Source organism: Nelusetta ayraudi, unplaced genomic scaffold (genome assembly GCF_046127955.1).
Source record: "Nelusetta ayraudi isolate G7.1 ecotype Tasmania unplaced genomic scaffold, CSIRO-AGI_Nayr_v1 ptg000070l, whole genome shotgun sequence".
Classification (NCBI taxonomy): Eukaryota; Metazoa; Chordata; class Actinopteri; order Tetraodontiformes; family Monacanthidae; genus Nelusetta; species Nelusetta ayraudi.
In genome coordinates this window covers 5398217-5422332 of record NW_027466120.1, presented here as the reverse complement: position 1 = coordinate 5422332, position 24116 = coordinate 5398217, and the positions used below count along the sequence as shown (strand labels likewise).

The 24116-nt window shown below is 41.7% G+C and overlaps 3 protein-coding genes across 4 annotated transcripts; 1 reads left to right on the top strand and 2 right to left on the bottom strand.

Annotated features, from left to right (window-relative positions):
• Positions 1-388: 388 nt before the first annotated feature.
• On the bottom strand, positions 389-10331 carry pan2 (poly(A) specific ribonuclease subunit PAN2). Of its 2 annotated transcripts, none has more exons than XM_076041927.1 (26): positions 10113-10225; positions 9518-9811; positions 9222-9391; positions 8994-9114; positions 8807-8884; positions 8455-8725; positions 7450-7795; positions 6606-6702; positions 6352-6471; positions 6130-6249; positions 5630-5758; positions 5340-5539; positions 5112-5260; positions 4914-5020; positions 4718-4816; positions 4546-4634; positions 3447-3591; positions 3205-3342; positions 3060-3119; positions 2883-2973; positions 2640-2797; positions 2278-2421; positions 1882-2061; positions 1684-1777; positions 907-1098; positions 389-787 (listed from the first exon to the last, which is right to left on the bottom strand). In XM_076041927.1, exons 2-26 carry the CDS (start codon positions 9791-9793, stop codon positions 753-755), a joined length of 3609 nt encoding a protein of 1202 aa, XP_075898042.1. In that variant the 5' UTR covers positions 9794-9811; positions 10113-10225; the 3' UTR covers positions 389-752. The 2 variants fall into 2 exon arrangements, with proteins under 2 accessions (XP_075898042.1, XP_075898041.1); XM_076041926.1 differs by having other exon boundaries at positions 390-787; positions 10189-10331.
• A 4665-nt stretch (positions 10332-14996) lies between these two features.
• Positions 14997-18117, top strand: ormdl2 (ORMDL sphingolipid biosynthesis regulator 2). Its single transcript, XM_076041882.1, has 4 exons — positions 14997-15153; positions 16032-16205; positions 16292-16443; positions 16713-18117. The coding sequence occupies exons 2-4, from the start codon at positions 16032-16034 to the stop codon at positions 16846-16848; spliced, it is 462 nt and encodes a 153-aa protein (XP_075897997.1). The 5' UTR covers positions 14997-15153; the 3' UTR covers positions 16849-18117.
• Positions 18118-19389: 1272 nt separating this feature from the next.
• Positions 19390-22676, bottom strand: nemp1 (nuclear envelope integral membrane protein 1). Its single transcript, XM_076041879.1, has 9 exons — positions 22446-22676; positions 21595-21716; positions 21223-21439; positions 21067-21139; positions 20842-20935; positions 20630-20744; positions 20226-20451; positions 19806-19982; positions 19390-19567 (listed from the first exon to the last, which is right to left on the bottom strand). Exons 1-9 carry the CDS (start codon positions 22546-22548, stop codon positions 19405-19407), a joined length of 1290 nt encoding a protein of 429 aa, XP_075897994.1. The 5' UTR covers positions 22549-22676; the 3' UTR covers positions 19390-19404.
• Positions 22677-24116: the final 1440 nt, after the last annotated feature.

Sequence of the window (24116 nt, the reverse complement as noted above, 5' to 3'; positions counted from 1 at the left end):
GAAGTAAGTCATTTCCACAAAAATGTGGAAATGACATCCATCCTGTAGCACCACACATTTATATGCAAAGAAAACTTGAGTATGCAAATGAGTCAAAGAGGAAGTTTTTGCTCGAGGATTGCTGCAAACGTGCCAAGTCGGATAAAATTTTGCTGGAAATTTTAAGCATGATAGACAAAAGGCTACCATTACCATTACTTAAAAATAAAAAAAAATCCCGTTATGCAGGACATTTTCACTTTCATTTATACTCTTCTGGCCAAAAAAAAAATCTGGGATTTAAAAGATCTACTCTTTGTTCTCAACATTTTAATGATTGAATTTATGAACCTCTTCAGGAGACAAATGACACCGGAGTCAACAGGAACTGACATGTTGGTGAAACTTATTTTAACTTACAAATTTGAACAGACTCGATATGCAGTGTATCCTGTTTCCTGATCTCGATGTATCCTGGGTACTTAAAAACTTTATTTACAAAAATGGAAAAATGGTCTAGGAGAATAAACATTTTTTTTATTTTCACTTTTTTTTTTTTTTTTTTTTTAGAAAAAAAACAGGTACATATCTTAAAATACACAGAACTTTCCATGATCTAATAATCTTGACAATGATGACATACTGAAATGATGAACATAAAGAGCTGCTCAGGGCCATGGTGACCTTTCACAGTGTTGTCCACAATACAAAAGCTGATGCAAATTGGACAGTGATCGGTCAAAACCCTCCAGTGAGAAGTTTCCCAGAGCAGCTCACAGCCCCATCACAGAGGGAAACACTGCAGCACCTGCAGGGAAGACAGGATATTTTTACACTAGTCACACAACGACCTGTTTGACAAGAAGCCCCGAGGCTGGAGTTCAGGATCGCCTCATTAGCATTAGGCTTGCATCTAGTTGGGGCTACCTTGACCATCTGCTGTGTCAGATTCGGGGACTTTCCAATCCAGCTGCCGGCCTTTTTCGTAGAGTCCCTTCAAGACCTTCCTCACTTCATCTGTCCCGCCTCCACGGCTCAGCTCTAGGTACTTCCTGTACAGCTGCAGGGCAGTGCGGGCGTCCTCGATGCTGTCGTGGGTTTCCCCCTGAATGTTCAGGTCTGGGAGTAGCAAGAGGAAAAGGACAAAAGGGAAAAGTAGTCATTATTTCCATGGCAACATTGTCAGTATTTTGACACCATTGTGTGAACGTTAAAAATGGAAAAACACCTCCACTATTCCCGGAGGAGCCCATAATGGGAACATCTGACAAGATATTGCAACCATTACCTCAGTGGTGATTAAAAAAGGGACACTGTGTTGTATTGGCAAACTGACACTGATTTACAACAATACACTTGTATTCATGTTTTTTTCCTCACTCAGGCGGGTTTCAACGGCTTCCTACGCATTTAACTCCAGGACCTTTCAAGGGCCATAATGCAATATCTAAAGCAGACATTGGATAGACAGACAGACACTTCATGGATATCCAGGAGAAATTCACATCCAGGAGAAATTGTTCAAGTGAAGTAAAGTAAAAACTGTTTTTTTTACGCTCATAACGGTCTGGATCGCTATTACGGGGAGGAAACTTGATTCTATAGGACAGCAGCCACGTGGGGGTTCAGAAGACATTGTTACCAATATGCTACATACTGACTGTGTGGGGAGCCGCACCTCAGATCATGGCCAGCATAACTTACCAAGAAAGTACCAGGCAAGAAACCGGAGCGAAATCATCCTCTTGCGAGGTAAATGAAACAAGTAGACAGTGTCAACCACCTGGTCTTTCAGGACCTAAAAAAAAACAAAAGACACAAGTCAGTGATAATGCTGTTTCAGTGGGATTAACTGTCCACTAGCCTACACTGTAAAGTCAAGTTAAAAAAAGAGTAACTCACCAATAAATTTATAACTCGGAAGTCCTTCTGGAGTCCGTGGCCAACAAAGCGAACGCCTGTGTCGATAAGGAATCGCAACTTCAAATATGTGGACTTCAGAGTGGTCAGGTGCTTGGAGGATATCTTTGCATCCAGGTCTCCTGGCTTGATCCCGGAATATTGTGTCAGGTAGTCAACAACCTGGAGGAGGGGAGCGTTTGGAAGAGGTTTGGACTAGTTTCGTAAAGACCATCTCATGACAAGACACTTGACGATGCAGATTTAAATGCTGACCATGGTTCCTTTGACGACGAGAAAAAGTCTCGCATTGTGGCCTAAATGTGTGCGGGTCAAGCAAACATCTTGCCGTGGCCCTGCGCTACCGATGTGTAGCCTCTTTTCTGCAGCCCCTCTTACCTGCTCCTGTGTGGAGATGTAGTCATCGATGAAGGGAACACCCTCATTAGTCCCCTGGCCCCTCACGCAGGTGATCCTTGCCACAGACATCTGACTGGGCTTGATGGTCGACTTTGTGCCATCACTGCGAAGTTCTGCCTCCTCCTGCAAAAGCACACAGTTGATTAGAAGACTATAGTTTACAAGACAACTTTTCAGGTATTTCTATCATTATTATTAGTAGTAGTAATAATAATAATAATAATAATTATAGATTTTATTTGTAACGCACTATACATTTGTGGCACCTCCTGTATAAGCCAAACATGTACAAGCTGAACGGTTTAAACTAAGGGTTGTGGGGGCAACCCTTCCTGACTGACCTGGTTCAGCGTGACAAACTCGGCGTCCAGCCCCACCAGGTCTCCAGCCTGCGGCATTTCACTGACCATCAGGGGGATGAAGGTAGCGTGACTCTTCCTCTGCTTGCGGGCCAGCGAGGCCTCGGTCAGCAGCACGCTGGCATCTATGGGGTTTTTAACTGAGGCACAAAGGAGGAGGCATCAGCGGAGGCCACGATAACGAGTGGGAAAAGACACGAACTGTGCGAACGAGTGAGAACCTACTGCGGAGGTCGTATCTGGTGTGGTAGTTTCTCTTGGCGTAATAGAGGATGGCCGGCACCTTCCAGCTCACGTCGAACTGGGCGGCTTCAGTCTGCGAGAAGAACAGAAGCAGCGTGAACGCGTTGATACGACAGCGACCGCGGCACCTCGCCACGCCACTTGTGTTGTAATGGTTACCTTGTCTATGGGCTCTATGAGGAAGTCGTTGAAGAGGTACCACTGCTGGTGCGTGACCCCCTGAAGAAGGAAGTGGAATAAAGCGTCAAACAAACTCTGACCGCTAGACTGCAGCCTGCCGCGCTCCCACCGCGCTCCGTCTCACCTCTTTTCTCTGGTGGTACGTCTCCCCCACTTTGATGTGTGCGACCAGGTTCCCCCCAGCACGTGCATCCAACACGTGGGGCACCGTGACCACCAGGTCGTAGAGAGAAGCCCCATCTGCCTCCTCGGCTGCACTCAACTGATCGCAGGAGAGTTACATGATTACGCGGATTTCCCTGATTAAAAGCACCTTGGAACTAAAAATGTGCCGTTTCTCTCTCTGCACTGAGTCGATCTTCTCACCTCCTCTCCTTCGGGCCAGCTGCTGATCTCCAATCCCTGACTCTTACTGATGGACATCTTGAGAGTGAGGGGGATCCAGACGTGTCGCAGATCCTCGACCCGCGTGTCGACGGTGAAGCCCTCCATGCTGCAGATGTCCTCCCCGCTGCAGAGTCGCACAATGCCAACAGGAAAGGTGTGAGAAAAAAGTATTTACAAAGCTTAAAACTGTACGTCCAATTTTTGAGCTCAAGGGAAAAAAAGTGTCTCCATCAGTTGGTCACAAAAAGGACGTCTTCACGCAGGAAACAATATTGTCTGTTTTTGCCTCAAAGGTTCTGTGATTATTCTGAATTCCAGGACCATTTGCGAACAATGATGTGCCGCTTGTCTGTGTCAAAAAAGAGAAAGTGTACCCGCTTCTCCTTTAGCTTGATCCAATTTTTTGGATGTGCAAAAATCTTTGAAAATCAGCTCACAACAGGACACCGCATTAATTCCTTCTCCCGGTCAGCGGCAACACTGCCAGCCAGGTGTTTGTTAATTTGTTTGTCATGTTGTCACCTTGTTTTTGTCTCCTAAATGTGGAAGACCAACAAAGCAACCATGTGAAGCTGAGAACGAGTGTTTCTGCAGAAGGCTGTGAACAGCAGGGTAAACACATTCTCGGAGTATGAACAGGATGGACTTAGACTGTCTCGGAAATCTTAGATTTTTTTTTTTTTTCTATTAAGGTACAAAAATGATATGACGATATGTTTTATTGGCCTTCCTAATCCTCACCAGCTTCTTCTTTTGCTTTTTTTCCCTTCCTCTTTCCTTTCTTCGTTTGCTTTCTCTTCTACTGCTATTTCCCATTACACTTCTGCTTCTTGTTCTTCATCTGCTTTTGCCTCATTTAGTTCCCCATCTGTTTGTTCTAATTCTTCTGGATCCCATTCTGCTCACCCTCCGCTCTTCTGCTTCTTTAATGTGTCTTGTTTCTTTGGCCTACCAGTAGAGCTTTTTTCATCATTTTGACTCAAGATAGTCAGCTGACACAAAGTTTTAAAAGGTTCTTATCAATATTGCTGCTGTGAAAAAGTCAAAAGGTTTATTAATGTTGATAAACGTATCTTACTCCAAACACCACTCGGTGGGCATGGGTGGCGGCTCTTTTGCTTTTGGAGGTTCCATCGCCTCCTTCTGCTTGGCCTTGTTGAAAGCATACTGCGAAAGAAGAAAACACCGCTCAGCTTTTTGTACTCTGGTCTTGGCAGACAGGATAAAAAGTCATCATAATGTTGTATTACCTCTGCCTGGACCTTCCAGAATTCTGCCTCTTTTGCGCTGTTCACTTCACAGTTGATAACCAGAACATCAGGCAGACATCGAATGTTTCTCGTCTGCACCTGAAGGGGCATGGAGGGGGAAAAAAGAACAGGCTTGGTAACATTCACACAGTAAACATGCCGTGAGTTATTTTTATCGAGCTGAACTTGAACTCACTGTGGGTTGATACTTCTCACAGTTTTCGCACCACGCCTGGGTGCTCTGCTCTAGACAGATGCTCTTCTTCAAGATGTCAGCAAAGTTGTATTCCTGTATCACTTTGTCTGGAGGAGGAACAGCAATATATTGTGCATTATTGCAGCTGAAGCTTTTTCCGTGCAGTGTTCTGTGGCTTGAGACCTTCCATTGGCTCACCTTGAGAGCTCTCCTCAGGGTAGTGCATGGTGAAGAGTAGTGTGAGCGAGGAGCGCACCGTCTCCTTGCCACAGCGACACAGGCTGCTGTTCTCCACTTCACATCCAAATAGTTTACCAATGGCTGACTCACCAGTGGAGCCCAAAGAACTGATCGGTGCAAGACAGACACATTTTTGATGAAATCATCTTAATGTGATTAGACGCACAATTGCTGTAACCGGCTGACCTGCTGCTTGCTCCTCTGTAGGCCTGTGGACCCTCCTGCTCCTGCGTCTCCTGGTGTAGCTGCGTGAGGATGAAGCGGTTCCAGCTTTGGATTAAGCGTCCCAATCTGGCTTTGCCAGTCTGCTCGTCAGAATCTGCCAGGATCAGACCCAGCGCCGAGGCCTCAGGGATGGTTCGAAACGCTCGGAGGAAGTTGCTGGCCTTGACAGGGGCAAGAAAGGATTTCGATTTGGACGCACAAGTGGTAGCAATCACAAGCTTATTGCAATATGTTTGTGGGGGGGGCATTACCTGACAGGGATCTCCACGAGACAAATCCAACATGTGGAAGAGGAAGCCGAGCTCACAGGCCAAGCAGAACTCCTTCTGGCACAGATGATTCTGGACGAGACAGCGGATTGGCTCCAGGAAATATAGAACCTACACAACAAGCAAGCACAAAGGAAAAGGGAGCAACTGTACTGTGATGTTGTGAATTAAAAACAAGTCAATCCACTTCATCAACTTTTATTTGTGCAGCAAACCAAAGGCGCCCAAAGGCGTCTCAAAGTGCTTTGTACAATCAGAGGAAAAAACCAAATGGGCAAACAGAGCAAGCAAGGTGCAACAGTAGCCAGGAAAAACCCCTAGTGGGAAGAAACCTAGAGCAGATCCAGACTCCAGAGGGCCGTCATCTGCTTTGACCAGTTGGGGAGAAACGGAAATACAAAAAATGCAGAAAGAAACAGAGAGAAACAGAGAGAAACAGAAGTAGCCATGGCTAAATAATACATTTGTATTCTCCATCATACCTGGATCATGCAGTTACAGTAGGCATTGGGGATGTGAGGCTCCAGACCCGCAAACAGGGTTCGGTTGTAATGTTTGAAGTCAAAGTCCTCCAGTCCGAGTTTTGAGTATTTTATTGTGACCTGATTGAAGATTTTCATCACATATTTCACACATCATTATTCATACAAAGCAACAAGAGTAGTACCATAGAGATGATAATGAACATTTCCTTATGAACATACCTTTCTGTATTTTTTCGGCACCATATAGAGGTGTGGCTCTTCATCACGACCAATTGGTGACTCGGGGACCTGGTTGTAATTGTCATAATCTTGCTCAACATCTTTAAGCTTGTAAGGAACCTGAAAAGAGAAAAAGAGATTCTGGAATATTCAATCTATGCTTGATCATCATATGAAAGACAGATTAAGTAAGATTGAAAAAAAAAAAAAAAGAGTTTTGGCCATGTTTTTAAAACATAAATGATCTAACATACCAAGTTTCTCGGGCGGGTACGAGGATTTGCTGCATAACCAATGAATCCAACAGTTTTCATTGATCGCAAGATTTCTGGCTCAACGGGAGGAGCTCGTCTGTTGGAAAAGACAGATGGAAGATTCATTAAATGGACGCAGTTTGGTTTTAAAATCAGAAAGCCAACATGTATGTTATAGCTCAAAAGGCTCTGAGGAGTCACTTTTTTTTAACGAGTGAAGCAAAAGTAAAGCAAACCACAGACATTCATTCAGGAGATTTTACTGACTAATACAATAGAAAAGAGAAATTGAACATCTCCATTTGTGACCAGAATGAGGTCAGATGTTTACTTCATGCATGTCAGTGCTCACTTCATAAAAAACACACGGCTGGTGTCACCCCACACGTGTCATTGTCCTCAAATTCCTTTGTTGACAATAGTAGACATTTGTTGGTAAGACTCAAAATTATTTCCAGCTTCCCTATTTTGAGAGTGGCTCTCTAGTTCCAAGTAAAGATGAAATTCCAACCATGTAAGGATATTGTGCCATGAAATAAAAGGAGGATATAGTAATTCTCTGTCAGCACAAAAGCTTGGAGTCCACAGGCCTATGTAGCAGCATTGTTATACTCTTATACTTATTTATTCATGGCAAGTCTTTCAGCATATTTCTTTTGGAACAACTCAATTACTCGTATTAATTAAACCATCTTTACGGTTTAACCCCTCGGAACTTGATTCATTAATTTCACTGGCGATAAAACAACTTTGATTTAAATTCACGTGCAGTAAAATTGATAATGTCACCAAGCGCTTCCTCTTTTATTGGAATTGGACATGGACTACACTCAGGGTGTGTTACCTGGGGCTGGGTGTGGCCAGTGCGGTAGACCAGTCAGACAGCAGCAGCTCGCTGCTGGTCAGCGGCATGGGGATAAGCGAGAGGGGCAGCAGGTCGTGGTTCCAGTCCAGCTGAGGAAGAGAGTCCACGAGGCACGGCAGAGCGAACTCAGTCTCCCGCGAGTAGTCGTTGAAAGAAACCTCCGGAGCATCGGACCAAAGGTGCACACATCCCCCTGAGTCGCCGAAGGCCAGGGCTTGTTTGCTGGACGACACGTCGAAGCTCATGAGCAGCTGGCCCACCGTGTTGACGTGGAAAACATCGGCCAAATTAGCAAGACCAGTGGGTTCACAGAACTGGCACTGACCTGGAGAGAGAAGAAGGACTTCTTAAATCATACAACTACAAGGTGGTGTCTGAAGACTGGACAAAGAACTAATTCATTACCAAGTTGACGTCCAGAGATAAAGAATGAACATCTTCCGACCTCTTTGTTTTACCAATTAAACTAATATCAAAGCCAGAGAAGCCCCACAAGATGGCAGGTTGGTTCATGCTATAAATGTTAATGCTGTGGTAAAAGACATTTTAGTCTTTAACCAGATTACCTGAGTCAATCTGTTCCAAACCACAAAAAATACAACCTCTGTTAGAACATATCTGATATCAGAGTCAATGTAATTACGTACTGGGGTAGTTCATGAGTTTGTCACCTGGCAAGGATTCACTTATGCAGCACTTCCAAAACTAAGAACAAGATTAAAGATTTTACTGAATGTACCACAATTCGCAAGTCTACAAATATACCCACTCGAGCAATTAAAAATGTTGTGAACTACAAATACAGTTTTAGAGTGAAAACAGATCTTTTGTAAGAACTAAACCAACCCTGCCCTACTCAGCCCTACATATGACACAGTGAAAAAATAAATCATACTATTTAATTACAATTCCAAGAAATAAATCTGAAAGGCAAATCAGTAGAGAAGTTGCACAAAAGTAAAACCATTCTTCCCTGGCTGGTACCTGTCTGTGAGATGATTGCCAGACGCGATGTGTAGGTAGGTATGAAGCGCAAGAAGAGTGGGTCCACGTGCACCTGCAGCGGCGTTACAGCTCGCATCATGCGGAGGTCGTACACCATGAGGAATCGGTCACACGCCAGCCCGTTTAGACCCCGGCTGGAGAACCCACATGCGGCCAGGAGATTTCCATGAACATCAAAGTCTGAGAGGCTCCCAGAGAATGCGTCAAACTCGTGCTCCATCTTGAAGGTGCGCAAGTCTCGAAGAGTGATCTGTTTCCGAAAGGCGGCAAATGCCTGTGTTAGCTGCAAACACATTTTACGTTTACCTACTCGTGATCAAGTCCGTCTTACCTTGCCAGAAGTGTGTCCACAGAAGAAGAATCGACTGGTTTGACGCATTATGGCCACCCCAGGTGTCTCAACATTGAACTGTTTCAGAAACACAAGACAAGTTAACTCTCGTCATTTGAACTTGGGTTATTTCATGCCACATTGGCCAGCACTGCATGTAGACAGCTATGGTTGCTGAGCGTGTCACCTTTTGAGTTTCCTGAACAGTATTCAAGTCAAGCTCGACCGCATAGTTTTGCAATCCACCCATCAGCAAGGTGTTGTTATCAGTCATGAGAAGACTATGCATGTCTGCTCCTTCCTCCATCCTGGGAATGCACATTTCAACATTTAACTTTGACTGAGTCAAAAAGAAATTGGATCTTTTAAATGGGGGTGTGTGGGGCTATGTCAATCAATATTGTGTGCTACTTACGGGTAATCAAACATAACAAGCCCCCCGCGGGTGTTGCATTTGAGGTTAGACTTTGAGAGAAACAGGACGCCTGTCTCCAAACTCTGAATATGTCTGATGTCATCTGTAGCATGCACTTGAAAGGAGGAGTAACGACCCATGGTAGTCCCAAAAAATGAGGTTACATGACCCTTAAAGAGAACAGTAAAGGAAAAAAAGAAGAAGAAAAAACAGAGGGGGAAGGGTGAACAAATTGTGATAATAAGCCTATTTAATTAATTTTAATTACTTTTTAGCATTATTATCAAGGCTCTTACTCTGTGGTTTCCCATCCATACAATTTCCTCCTGCAGGTCAAAGTGGGTAGCCGTTACTGGGATGCCAACTTCAGAAACCACACTGTGTAGCTCGGAGAACATTCCCTCCATCAGGTGCACCGATTCGGGGACAGTCACAGCCAGCCCCTCCGGGTCAAGGTCCACACCTGGCAGCATGTGGGGGTCCATGGAGGGCTCCATGCCCGTGTCGATGGTCCCGTGAAGGCTGGCTGGGTACTCACCCATCCCAGCATCGAGACCGTCAAAGTTCATCATTGGCGTAGTTACATCAGCCTAGCAAGGGAAGTTGGCAGTCAGTATCTCAGGGCTCAGCATTATCTTGATTGAACTAACTGCAGCTTAGCTTGCAGTTTAGCTTGCAGCTAGCAGACGCCCGAACGCGCAAGCAACTAAAACGCAGACACTAAAAGTTTAGTTGCTAATTTATGCTGGTGTCGCTGTCTTTACATTATTAGTCTCAGATTGTGCACTTTAACGTTAGCAACAATAGCTAGTTTTAGCAGCAACCAGACATATGGGCAACACTTCCAATTTCAGCCACCAAATTCTCCCAATTACTTCATGTACGCCTTACCTGTTTTACAAATAAACGTGTAAAACACAAGTGATAAATTCAAACGGACTTTTTCGTAATTTAAGATTTATCTCACCAGCCCATGCTAACTTCATTCACAACAATAACAGACGTCAAAACTTGCACTTCCGGTGCACGCAGGGTGCGTTCAAGAGCAACACTGGGACTTGAGAGTTGACGGTGGTGTTAAAGATTTACACCCATACATGGCTGATCTCGTAAAATATACCTCATCATGAGGTATATTTATATCATTATAAAGATATAATGATATGACACTCATATCATTACATCTTTCTACATTATATCTAAACAGTAAGTGTGATGCCATACTTTGTATTGTGTCTGAAAGGTTTCTGATTATTTACGATATGATTTTTTTGTTTGTCTGTTTGTTTTTTAGTTTATGACTCCACTAATAAAATCTATAGATTCCCTCTGTAGTGTCTGAAACATCTTGTGACAAACAAAGGAAACAGAAAAAGCATGTCAGAAAGCAGTGAGGTCAATCTGAAAAAAGGGTTTGTATGCAGCTCCATACAACACATGATATATTCCTTGTGATCATACCCATACAAAATTCCCCATGGGACCAGCTGTGTACGTTCTCTCAAAACAATGACCATCTATTCATTAGATCTGTAAATGGGAGGTCTGTGGCTACGAGACCTCCCTTCGGCAAGTCTGGGTGCCTGAGAGGGACGACGATATCCCTGTATAAAGGCTGTTCCCAAGAAATTACTGTCCAATAAATGGATAACATGTTTAGAGTTCAAACGTGTAAGGAAAACATCTCAAACCCCACTGCATTTAAGTCTTTCAGAAATGTATAAGCTGATTTTCTAGTTTTTGATTTTGGAGGTTTTTGAGCGGAACATTTTCACATTTAGATTCTATATGACATGTGATTGCCAAATTAAATAAATAAATAAATAAATGTATTACAATTCTCTATTGTTTTCTCTACAATTATCAATTGTTTTGAAAGCTAATAATGTTCCAATAATTAAATAAGAGCTATTGATACATTAAATTAAAAATTATTGCACCATAAACGTGAAAGCATTTGGATGTCCCTTCAATGATTTAACATTTCACCCGTCATTTGTTTTGTTTGCTTGTTTGTTTTGTTTGAGTCAGTCAAGAAAAAAATAAAGGCAATTGTTGTTGCCCACGTTTCCAACAACAACTTTTCTGTTTGGGTCAGTTAAATTTAAAAATAGTACTGAACATAAATACCAATGTTGAAGGAATGAGCAAATATTGCTTGTTACATGTTTTCCGTTCATTCTTCTTGTCTAAATTTCAACTTCACACCTTTTTATCTTTTAGCTGTGTGGGGGGTGGCCGAAGATGGAAATGTTGTCAAATCGCCGATTCACGAACAAAACGTCTATCGTTCACTTGATTTTATTTTGCAATTAAACAGTTGTTTATCGGGACACAATAAGGGCAAAAACCACCATGCGTGCTGTCTTATAAATACCACGATTAGATCAAAAGAACACATTCAAAAAAAAAAGTAATATCATCAGTAACATCAACAGCAGTCAACACCGACCTTTAAAATTGTCATTTCTGCTGTTGTGATTAATACAGATGAGGCTTTTCCCACTATACTTTTCTGTATAACTTTGACGCGATCGCCAATGCTGCTCAGTCATGAACTTTAGGGTCATCGTGCCTGTTGGACGTGATTAGGACATGACCTAATCTCACCTGAGGGATGCCCGCGCAGGTCTGGGAAAACCCTGAGCTGACTCAATGCTTCTGCGTGGTTTTAAAAGCAGCGTGCTTCAGACAGACAGGCAAACACTCAAAAGGAGCGAGTGGAGTTCAGTCCGGACGCCAATAACTCACCAAGACCTCCAGCATGGATTTCTTCTTCTCCACTTTTTCTGCCGTTTTCTTGCTCTTTGCGTCCACCTCCTGCGCGCCCACCGCGCCACCTCTGCACAACCCATGTGCGCTTGTGCGCGGCAGCTCTCTGGCTCTCAATCGCGTCGCAGGGAAGGTGTCAGTGACGGTAAGATTTCATTTGGAATTGTTATTATGTGTTTCAGAAATTTATAGCAATGTAATTCATTTTTTTTAATTAATTTTAGACATTATACATTCAAAACTCTTAAACATGCTCAGGAAAAATCTCAGCAGAAGATCAATATTTTTCTTGTTCAGTCAAAGCTTCAATAGGAGGTGGTTGATATATAGAATTGAGTAAAAAAAAAAAAAAAAAAAATGTCTGTAGGCACGAAACGGATCCAACGTCGTGGCAGATATGTCCACATCACTTCATTGGATGGATTCGAAAGACACCTGCAGCCCTGAGACCCTAAAACAAAATTCTGAGGTAACCAGCAATAAAAATAAAATAAAATAAAATAAAATAAATATACATTTAGTGCAGCATATGAACGTGCTGCCCATGTTAGACCACTATTTGTAGGTATTAAATGTGTTTGTCACTGCTCTCTCCTCTTCCAGCCATGTATTGAAAAGATGCTTGATGTCCTCTCGACCTACATCTTTGAAATAAAGAGGGTTTCCACCATCCAGAAGTGCAGTGCCTTTGCCAGAAGAGCACAGTCAGCCTTGAACAAACTGTACACAGACATGAGTACATGTGCAAAATCCAAGACAGGCAAGACTCACCACAAGGTAAGGTCTCAGCTTGAAAGCATGTTTTTAGTTGAACTTAAAGAGGTGATTTCTTATCATCTTTTTCAACATATAGCATATAGCTCATGATAGCTCAGGAGGTAGAGCAGGTTGTCCAATGATCAAAAGGTTGGTGGCTCAAATCCCACTCCATCCCAACCTTTCGTTGTGTCCTTGTGCAAGATACTTAACCCCCATTGCCACATTGTGAGTCGATGTTGGTGGTCGGAGGGGCCGTTTGGTGCAGTGTGGCTTTCATGCTTCCGTCAGTCTGCCCCAGGGCATGTAGCGTACTACCAATGGTGTGAATAAATAATGGGTTCAATTTGAAGTGCTTTGGGTACCTTGAGAAGCGCTGTATAAATTAATAATATAATTAATAAATATTCTTTTTCCCTCTCATTCTACAGGATCTAAGTGATGACATGGGTACGCCTGTTCCTCGCTGGGAGGAGAAACTGCTCTGTCATTACGTACTGGACCGACTGTTCTCCTTCTCCATCCTCACTGCTCGCGTCTTTGCTGTCGGTGATCCGGCTGGTCACTCAGTCACCATGGATCAGAGATGCATGTAGGACTGCAATGTGCCAATGTTGACCTGTGACTTTATCAAGATCATGATACGTTTGATCACATTGATCAAAGTCTAGTACAGCTTTGAGTGGCTGATATATATTGGTAAAAGTATTTTACGCTTTTGCTCTTCCCATATTGTATTTCCAAAAGGAATTTATGAGTAACATATTTATTCAAACATATTTATCATTTCCTATTTATTTTTTATTTATCTTTGCCTAAAAATATATAAACAAATGAATAAAGTCCTCATGAAAAAATAAACCTGTTGTGGTTTGTGTGGTTAGCTTGCTTACCTGTAAGATGCGTCAGGAAGTTACCTTCCAACAGAGAACTGTTGCTTCGTTGTTTGTTCACCCTTCAACTGAATTTCCAAATCAAATTAAGTGCTTTGAGATGAAAAGGAAGCTGTGCTTTCCTGAAAGATTCCTGCAGTAGGCTGTGATGTACAACTTCCTGTCTGCTTCCTGCCCATCTGTTTATGAAGTCACACGAGTTTTGTTTTTTTAAACACTGCTCGTAGTTTCATGATGCAACGCCAGTCCAGTTGTAATTCGTAAAGGAAGGTGTCATACTTACAAGGAAGTGCTGCTCTGAGATCCCTGGGGTCTTCAACAAGGGCATTTGCTCAATTGAGGACAAAATATGCCTTTTTTTCAGCATAAGCTTCTTCAGCACAAGCTTGTTTTGGTCAATAATAGTAAAGAGTCCTATCGCAGTGAAAAAAAAACTTAAAAAATTAAATTAAAAAATTTCTCATTGTTAAGCAGCTATTATGACTTTGTTTTTAAGATGTAAGGCTTTTGTTAAGATTAACACAAGGCTTATTTGATGGCACAGTGACATCTGCCAATTAGTTTAAGTTTAATATTGAATATGAGTCACATTAAACACCCATGATCAAGTTACATTTAATTTGAAGGAAAATACATGAAAGCATTCCCAAGAAATTGGGTTAACCTTTACAGGCTCAGAATAAAGAAAGGTATTATTATAACTTCTTATGTATGTAATAGCACATAAAGTAATGCTCATGGCATTTATGCACACCAAAGCACAAAGGAGTTTCTGATTTGTGTTTTTTTTTTTTTTGCAAATAATTTGATCCGCATGATACAAACAGTGACTTAGTGTCTTTGACACCACTTCCTTGTTAAATTTCTCTTCAAAGCTCTCCAAAGCGTATACCCACAGGGAACATTGTGGTCAGCCTGCCAATAATAACATGATACATGATTTTGTTTTTCCTTCCAGTGCAAACGTCATCCCTTCTCAGTTCTTCTTGTTGTCGTTTTTGTTTGTTTTTTGGAACATATCTTTATCATACATACATACATACATACATAAATACATACATACATACATACATACATACATACATACATACATACATACATTTGTGATACATCATCACAAATGTTTTGGAGTCCCCCACCCAACCAATTCAAGAAAGAAAAAGAAAAAAACACAGCACAGCACAGGCTGTCCCAGGAGTGTAGTAACATTCAGAAATGTAGATAGTCATAGTAAATTTCAGGATAGCTGGTTTAATTTGGTGAACATTTTCATGTGGTGGTTGATTTATGTACACACACACACACACACACACACACACACACACACACACACACACACACACACACACACACACACACACACTTTGCTGCAGCATTGCGGCGGCACAAGCAGCAACAGCCAGCAGCAGCAACTTTGGAAATAGGCCAGCCCTTCTTCTTCTCGGACCAAACATGGGCGTGGCTAAAGAGAAAACGAGGGATTTCCTGGTGAGCTACGACAACACAGGAAGGTAAAAATTTGCTCCCTTCAAATGTGAAATGTATTCAACGAAACACTGCCACGAGTGTTCAAAGTGTCTTGCGGCTTTTGGTGTAATGTCTCACGTTACCATGAGGAGTGCGGTCACTTTTAATCAGTTATCAGCGCGCTAACCTGTTAGAATACAGCAAAAATGTTAGCTAGGGCCGATGCGGTGTTAGCAGGAGTGTTATCTGACGTGAATATTAGGGCTCATGTTGATGATAAAAGCGGACACTGTGTGAACGTTTTGGTTACTGATATGGTCGTTAAAAACGCATCGGCGTTTGACATTACCGTACATTAATTTTAGTCGAAAGACATTCTTAAACGGTCGCCATTTAAAGTACGGGAAGCGCGTGTTGACTGACTCGAGACAGCTCAGGCGGGCGGAGCCTTCCGCCACAGAGCCGTGTAAGTTCACAGGCATCCGGGTCATTGGAGTCTGTCAGAGACTGTACAGGTACTAAACGGTGTACGGTTGCCAGCCCTTCCTTCAAGACTTCCACAACAGTTTTGATGAGATTCTAATAACACTAAATATTTCCCAGAATGCAGAGTGATCACGCAATGGGATGTTATTATTATTTTTTTGCTCCAATGTCTGTGAAATATTATGTTTCATGTTTTACAAGTTAAATTATTTTCATGTTGTTGTTACTAACCGAAGTTAACAAAATTAAACAACACATGATGAGACAAGGTTTATTTGTTTATTTTTTTATTCTTAGAAGTCTAAACTGTTCATTCTCTCCCCGACTCCCCCCCCCCCTCCACCTGTGTGTGTGTGTGTGTGTGTGTGTGTGTGTGTGTGTGTGTGTGTGTGTGTGTGTGTGTGTGTGTGTGTGTGTGTGTGTGTGTGTGTTGAAGATGAATGTGGGCGTAGCTCACAGCGAGGTGAACCCTAACACCCGGGTGATGAACAGCAGAGGAATATGGCTCACTTACCTTCTGCTGACTGTTGTGTTACACATTATCCTGCTCAGCATTCCGTTCTTCACAGTGCCACTTGTCTGGACCCTTACCAATGTCATCCACAACATGGTCAGTTATTATGGTCACTTAGCGACACATTTCAGTAAGACATCCTGGTGATGATTTGATTTGAACTGTGCACTTCTGTTTTGCAGGTGATGTACCTGTTTCTACACACAGTGAAGGGAACTCCTTTTGAGACACCAGACCAAGGCAAAGCTCGTCTACTCACACACTGGGAACAGATAGACTACGGCGTGCAGTTCACATCTTCTCGGAAATTCCTCACAATCTCCCCGATTGTTTTGTAAGTGTGTTTTTTCTTTTAGTAGATAGCAAGATTTGAGCTGCTACATTGGGCTACTTAAAGTTTTACAAATTCTTAGATGAATAATTGGTCCGTTTAATGCAAAATGTCACCCACTGTATCAATAAAGTGCCAATCTTTTAAACTCCTAACCAGTGAAATGTTTTAGTGTGTGTTTGGAAGTTAGGGTTAGGGTAGATTTTTTACTGGATTAAGAGACTGGTTAAGTTTACTTAATGTTAATGGTCACATTTCTGTTGTCCCCGCAGGTATATTCTCGCCAGTTTCTACACAAAATATGATCCAGTACATTTCTTTATCAACACAAGCTCCCTCCTCAGCGTGCTTCTCCCGAAGTTGCCTCAGTTTCATGGAGTACGGATATTTGGGATCAACAAATACTGACATATCTAACTAAAAAATAGATTTTCAGCCAACACTGGACTTGCACCTTTCTGTTTCTAGTGACCATACCACGTTTTGTGGTTGAGGAAAACCAACCCTCATTTATTTGCCTTAACTGTGCAGGCCAGGTGGGCAGTGTATGAAATGAGCAATTTGCTCAGCCCCTCACCCCCACCGCAGAGCCTGTGTAGAATGTAATTGTATTGTTGTTACTTTTTCACGAAAGTAGGTTTTTCTTTTTTTCCCAATTTTTTTTAACCCTTCAGTTTCTGTTTTTTCTTGAGTGATAAGCAACTTTGACCCACGCTGCCCTTGAGACTTTCCTGTTAAATCAGCCACAGGTTCTCCACATGCACCACTCCTCTCCCTCCATTGTACTGTGAAGGAAACATATGCGCTTGTTATAAACACTGCAGTCTTTGTTTTCTGATTGTATATTTTTATTTTGGATGAAATAAAACAAAAAAAACCCTGCTTATTAAATTTAAGTGACAGCTGCATTAATGGATTCAAGTCTGGGCTCCAGCTAGGCCATTCAAGGACGTTGACAGAGTTGTCCTTATGGCACTTTTTGATATCTTGGCTATGTGCTTAGGGTTGATGTCCTGCTGAAAGATGAACCGTCACCCCAGTTGGAGGTCAAGGTCACGTTGGAGCAGGTTTTCATCTGGGTTGTCACTGTACATTCCCACATTCATTTTTCCCTCTATCCTCACTGGTTTCCTAGTTCCTGGTGTTGACACCAAAGAGTTCAATCTTTGTCTCATCAGACCATGGTCTGTCATGGTCTGAGTGTCCTTCGGGTGGGCCTTCTGACCTCTAGGCGGCCTGCCACCCACCTTTTACCAAGAAGAGGCTTCTGTCTGGCCATCTGATTGGTGGCTTGCTTCAGAGTTGGTTGTCCTTCTGGAAGGTTCCCCACTCTCCACAGAGGAACTCTGGAGCTCTGACAGTGTGACCATGGGGTTATTGGTGACCTCCCTGACTAGGCCCTTCTCACGTGATCACTGTTTAGAAAGCTGCCAGAGTTGTGGTGGTTCTGAACTTCTTTCACTTACGGTTGATGGTGGCCACTGTGCTCATTGGGACCTTCATAGCAGCAGAAATGTTCTGTACCCTTCTTTCGATTTGTGCCTCACAACAATCCCCCTAGCTTCATGCTTGGTTTGTGCTCTGATATGCACCATCAACTGTAGGACCTTATTAGACAGGTGTGGGTGCCTTTCATGGCAAAGGCTGTGAATGTGTATGTACATGTGATTTATTTATTTGAAAAAAAAACGTTTTTGGGGGAGAATCTTTTTTTTTTGGAACAAGGCAGTAACAAGCTGTGTAAAGAGTAATGAACTGGGAATACTTTCCTAATGAACTGTATCAAATGATTCCCCTTTCTTCTGCATTGGTATCCAGCGGGTTTGCATCAATTCATGAGAGACATAACCGGGGAGGTACTCTACGGGAAATGCAGTAGTGTGTGAATTCTTTCGAATGCTGTTGTTTACATGTGCAATCTTTTATAACAGTTAATCTCCCTTCCTTCCAAACGCTGTCAGGACAGTCATGTGTAAAGAAGCTGTGTTTGAGATGCTCAGTGTAGCGGTATTTCATATCATTTGTATTCAGAAGAAACTGAGAATCAGTAAACGGGCCTGGTCAAAGACGTGTTTATGGACAGTTTATAACATGCAAGTCAGTTTGTGCAGCATTTTTGTTACAATTTATGCATCGCATCCATGGTCCCACATCTACATTGCCTTAGTGATATGCAGGCCCAAATGAAAGTGTATAGAAATAATTGTAAAAAATGAAACAGCTCAGTGTTTTACACAAATGTGTCATCAAAGTGGGAAAAGCCTTATAAAGACCATAAATGGGAATCTTGTAGTTACAATTTATACTTTCAGTTTGTATTTAGTGACTTTTCAGTTGTATATTTTTTTTTATTGAGATTCAGAACAAATAGATAAACATAGCATTTAAATGTACTGTATGGATGATACTAGTTCTAATAAAAAAATAGTTCAAATATTTTTCATTAGAACTAGGATGATACAGTAGATGCAAACAAATGTCCACACACCCCCCCACCCCCCCTTCCCAAATACAAAGCAAGAAAAGGAACCAGCTTCGGACAATAGTTAAAAAAAATACAGATCTAATTTCAGTGCATACATTTAGAACCTAAAGGATGTAACCACAACATGCTTTAAAACATAAAACAATTCTGTTTTTGACGTAGATGCATACAATACTCAATCAACTGATAATGTTGACCATCTCTCTGAGGTTTCAACGTACATTTCAACAAAAGCCTTTTGTTCCGTAATGTATGGCTATTGTTCGTAATATCTGACATGAAACTATGCAACAACTGAAAACAATTCTTGACTTGACTGTTGTGCCCTTATGATTGTGATGTTTCAATGAAAGCTAGATCACAAGGTTGATCTGACCCCAGCCTCCACTGTAGCTGTGGGCCTGCAGAGCTTTTTTCATAGTTACCTCTCTTGAAAAGTCTTTGCAAATCTCACCGACACTGCACAGACTCACTCTGGTTTAATCGTTGTCATCATCTTCATTTTCTATCCACTCCTCATTATTATCACCATCATCATCATCATCAGTGTCAAACAACAATGCTCCCAAGCCATACTCCTGTGCGTGGACAGATACTTCATTTGGCATCAAGTGGAAGGATCCCTCAACAAAATCAGCAAACCTGAATAAAACAGGAATAATGTCAGCAGCTGTGATATACAGTACAAATGAAAAAAGATTTAAGAAAATTGATGCATGAGAAATTCAGAAAAAGATCACAACTCCCAGTTCAACCAGTGTTTGGCAGAGTCAAATATTTACCGTGCAAGTACAAAAAACAAACATGTTTTCTCCCCAAAAGGCTAAAGCTAATTAGAAAGGTAACATCATTTGTGTGTCAGTGCAATCACTGCAACCACCTTTGTGGAGACTGAAGCCTGGACACCATCTTCCATGAGCTGAATTCTGGACTGTTGCATTGTCTCCTCAGTTCCTCCAGTGCACGCCGCGTTTCCTCTTCTCCTTGCTCCCGATACTCCTCCTCAGTCAACAGGTGGCGTGGCTCTGGCTTCCAGTAGAAAAGACGTCTAATTTTCCTAGAAACACCGCAGGAAAACAACATGAAACCGAAGGAGAAGCATTCAATTTTTATGGGCTTTGTTTTCAAGAATTCATGCATCATCTGTATTTAAACTTCGTTTCAAATGAGGGGGGGGTTACTTCCTTAATTACTTGAATAGACCAATTGAATACCTGAGACGTGCCGTTTACCAAGGGAATGCAGACTAATCAACCAAATTTGATACGTTACTCTTGCACCATCTTCTGTCCACACTTACCTCCATGTAAGTATCACTGCTGAGACGGGGTACTCCAAGTTTTTAGTAAACACTACTGCCACGATGATGGCGAAAGCAACTTGCTTTATTTGAATCCCTGAATAGACCAGGAGTATGCCAGCCAGCTGGAGGAGCCATGACAGGATGTTGATGTTCTTCTCATTTGTAAGAGGACCATAACGGTAGCACAAAGCAAAACTGACAAATCCCACCAGTCCCACATAAACTGGAAACACACACAAACAGATTGATTAACAGACAGGAAAGTTTGTTAGTTACATTTCATGTGTAAACAATTTCAAAACTATTGCTCGAATTTCTGCTCGAATTTCTTCACTTTATGCACTAAAAATGCAAAAAAAATTATATTTTTCATCACTTTGAGATTACGAAGGCAACTTTACCAAGTGCTGCATGCCAATACTCCTGCAAAATTAATCGGAGGTTTCTATAAGCCAGTTGAATGGCATATGCAGCAAAGGACAACCCTCCAAAAAGTAACACATAAAACGGGCTTTTCTGTAGAAAAATACACACAAACATGAACTTATGAGACATGAAGGCAGTGATCCGACATAAAACTCAGATATTTATAAAACAAAATAATGTTACACACCCTTGGAAAAAGGCGAGCCAAAACAAGGACAAGAAATACAAGAGAGGCAAATACGCCGATGCTCACACCAGCAGAGTAGAAGAAGGTTTGACTCCTGTTAAAAGGACAAATACAAAAACAATGAAATTGGAGGGCAGCTCCCCAAGTTGCCATAGACAGTATAAGAACAAGAATTTCTATTTAATGAATTACTGTGATGAATTTCCAAAGTAATGCTGAACTTACCTGCTGAGTGAGTTTGCAAAGCCAAACAATAACATGCCACAGAGGAAAACCAAAAACAGATAAACGTTATACCCTGCAAGGACAGACAAAAACACAGGTTGGTTTTGAACCATCTATTCAGCATTCAATTTAAAAAGTAAGAGTTTGACAACTTACTGCGAGTGGGTTTTACTGTGTATTGAGTTCTGTCAGCAGGATCAATCTTAAAACATGTCTTTGTGCTGTACAAATCAATATGAATAGTTGTTTCATTATGCTGCTCACGAATGAAACCATGCATCCAACCAACAACGCTGAAGTGCTCCAGCTCCTGCAGCTGCTCCTCGCCATCCACAATTTCCACCTTGAATACTTTTGAGCTCCATACTTTGACCTGTAAAAAAATAAAAAAATAAAAAAAAGATTGTGAGCGACATTATTCATTTATAACAAATCAATGTCATCAGTGCAGATACTGCAGGCTTGATTTGATAGGTTTAAATTCGGCCAGGAGAGACTAAACAGAGGTGCAAAATGAATATGAGCTACCTGAATTGTAGTCCATGTGTGTCTCCAGCTTGGCACAATGGAATTTTCATAACAGAAACTGTTAGGCCCCGTCATGACATAAGTCTCTCCATTATGGAGATCAGTCACTGAAAGTTTGCTGCCTAGATACAAAACAAGAAGATGGTGATTAAAAAAAAAAAAAAGTCAAAAAAAATAATGAACTTGTAGTGCATTAGGTTAATAGTGTCACAGGTTTTAATGGTTGTGTCTCTCTCGTGGTCCAGCGATGAAGTAGCGACCAGGGTGAAACCCCGGATTCGCTGCAGACAGTTCTAGTAGGTTCCTCCATACCTAAGTCCTTTGTAGTTTTGCAGTGAAAATTGACTGGTTTAAAAGATGTGAAGGAGGTATGGAATAGAGGTGTAGCTAAGCCTAAAATGTGTGTTGTTTTTTTTTTTTTTTAAAAAATCTTAAAAGGCTCAGCATGTGCAAATAGCTACTGTTATTCGACCGAGAAGCTAGCTTTGCATTGGAGTGGATAAAGAAAATGTAACTGCATTTTGTAAGTGTAATCAAGTGAGGAATAACTTGTGAACGACGTTATAAGTGAGTGACAGTTTTGAGATAAAAGCAAACATTCTAACAACGGAATTAACTATCGCTGTTAATTCGAGTATATCAAGCGGCAACCTTAATCTGCATTTGATACACCCGGTTACTCGCATACTCGTGAAAAAGAAACACAGCAGTGGCACAAAACTTTCGCAGCGCAACATGTTCAACAGCCATACGACAGCTAAAAGGAGTTAGCCGGGGGAGTGACATTCGATTAAAATAATCACAAAGTTGGTTACAGTTTTGTGTTGGTGCGTCAGGGCACCGTTACTTACCTCTCGTTTGATGTGATATCCGGGGTAAAATAACAAACAGGAGCATGATAAACATTAATCCTGCGAAAGCGGAACAGTTTCCCATTTTCATGCAGCCCGCCATGATGATTCATTTTCTTTGCCTTTAGCTTAAAGGCACCGCGGCCCCTTCAGAACAATAACGCGACAGAGAAACGTAAGGAGCCTGCGTTCTCTAAGCCAATCGGGGCTGCGTGTATAATTGCTTTCAGCCAATCAGGGCGAGCATATAAAAATATCGGTGTACAACCAATCAGGGTGAACATGTCAAATATCGTCTCTTCTCACGAGGTTTTTGTCTCTTGCTGTCGCGGTGAAATTGTTTGGTGATTTTCAAGTAAGATCTCGCGAGTCATGAGGAGTTGGGATGTTTTTTATTCACTTTTTTTTTTTAATTAATAAATACAGAATGGACACACACACACATATATAAATACAAACACCCCCCCCCCGAAAAAAATAAAATAAAAATAAAAATAAAAATAAAAATAAAAATAAAAATAAAAATAAAAATGGGACGATTGCTTGCCGACGATATTTTAAATGCCCGCTCTGATTGGTTCTCCCCCACTATTTTACACGCTCGCCCTTATTGGTTCCACCAGGAGATCTACTGCAGGTTGGACAACTCGCTGTTGGAAGAAAACATTTCAACCGACGTTCATACCGCCACCTAAAGGCCTGGAAAGAAAGAAGACATCTGTCGGACATCGACGTCATCATGAATGCTCGACGATCGCGCAAAAATTCTCTAATTTTAAAATTAAAGTCGGAATTATTGGAACAATTGCAGTGTAGTTGATTTTTTTTAGTGAAAATGTCAGACTATTGAAATTATCCGGAATTAAATCGTGAGAAGTAGATGAGCTGTGATCATTTTTATGGCATTACGACTTCCAAAGTGATGCGGTCATTATAGTCATTGCATGGAATGATGGTGGTTTGCACCAAGGCTGTTTTTTTTTGTTTTTTTGTTTTTTGCATTGTTTCTGCATGGTCTCTGAAATAGTTCTCCCCCATACTTCAGCTTCCTCCGATAGCCCACACATATGCTGGCTGGGTCAACTTGGCACCCTTAGCGTAGGACAGATGGAGGAACTCTGTTATGAACTGGCAACGTGTTGAGCAACCCATGTTTCACAACACACACTCTCTCTCTCTCTATTTTTTTTTTTTTTTTTTTTAATAAATGGGTTTGTAACCCATGTGATTTGTGGCATTTGATTTACAAAGCCTGAACATTCCTACCTCCAATTGCAGGGAGATGTTGATCCTGCAATGGCCGCAGGCTGATTACCATGCTCATCAACCTCCACCTGCCTGACTTCTTCCGGTGCGCCTTCCAGTTTGCCTGCCACAATGCCTGCATTTGGTTTAGTTTAGTTTTTTTGAGAAAAAGAACACATACAAGCTACTTTAGGCAGATAACTTGCAGCTACAGTTATGCACTTGAAATGTGTATAAGTGATATCATCACAGCCACATTTTCTATATGAATAATTTTCAAGCATACATACAGTATGTAAGCAATCATGAGTTCTAAATTTGTTTTACATGGTGATGGGAGGAGAGAAGATGTCGGGGTAAATAAGTTTACACTTGTTCCTCCTTTTTTAACCTTTCACCTTTTGACCTGCCTGTTTTAATTTACGT

What these genes read in the sequence shown, in the direction of transcription:
- pan2 (XM_076041926.1), bottom strand. Translation starts at nt 9,793, where the DNA reads ATGATGAACTTTGACGGTCTCGATGCTGGGATGGGTGAGTACCCAGCC. An exon ending in TCATAGAGCCCATAGACAAG is followed by an intron (nt 2,974 to 3,059) that starts GTAACCATTACA and finishes TTCTTCTCGCAG; the next exon opens with ACTGAAGCCGCCCAGTTCGA. An exon ending in AGTTTGTCACGCTGAACCAG is followed by an intron (nt 2,422 to 2,639) that starts GTCAGTCAGGAA and finishes GTGCTTTTGCAG; the next exon opens with GAGGAGGCAGAACTTCGCAG.
- ormdl2 (XM_076041882.1), top strand. Translation starts at nt 16,032, where the DNA reads ATGAATGTGGGCGTAGCTCACAGCGAGGTGAACCCTAACACCCGGGTG. An exon ending in CCAATGTCATCCACAACATG is followed by an intron (nt 16,206 to 16,291) that starts GTCAGTTATTAT and finishes TCTGTTTTGCAG; the next exon opens with GTGATGTACCTGTTTCTACA. An exon ending in ACAATCTCCCCGATTGTTTT is followed by an intron (nt 16,444 to 16,712) that starts GTAAGTGTGTTT and finishes TTGTCCCCGCAG; the next exon opens with GTATATTCTCGCCAGTTTCT.
- nemp1 (XM_076041879.1), bottom strand. Translation starts at nt 22,548, where the DNA reads ATGGCGGGCTGCATGAAAATGGGAAACTGTTCCGCTTTCGCAGGATTA. An exon ending in TGGCTCGCCTTTTTCCAAGG is followed by an intron (nt 20,745 to 20,841) that starts GTGTGTAACATT and finishes ATTTTTCTACAG; the next exon opens with AAAAGCCCGTTTTATGTGTT. An exon ending in AGGCTTCAGTCTCCACAAAG is followed by an intron (nt 19,568 to 19,805) that starts GTGGTTGCAGTG and finishes TGTTTTATTCAG; the next exon opens with GTTTGCTGATTTTGTTGAGG.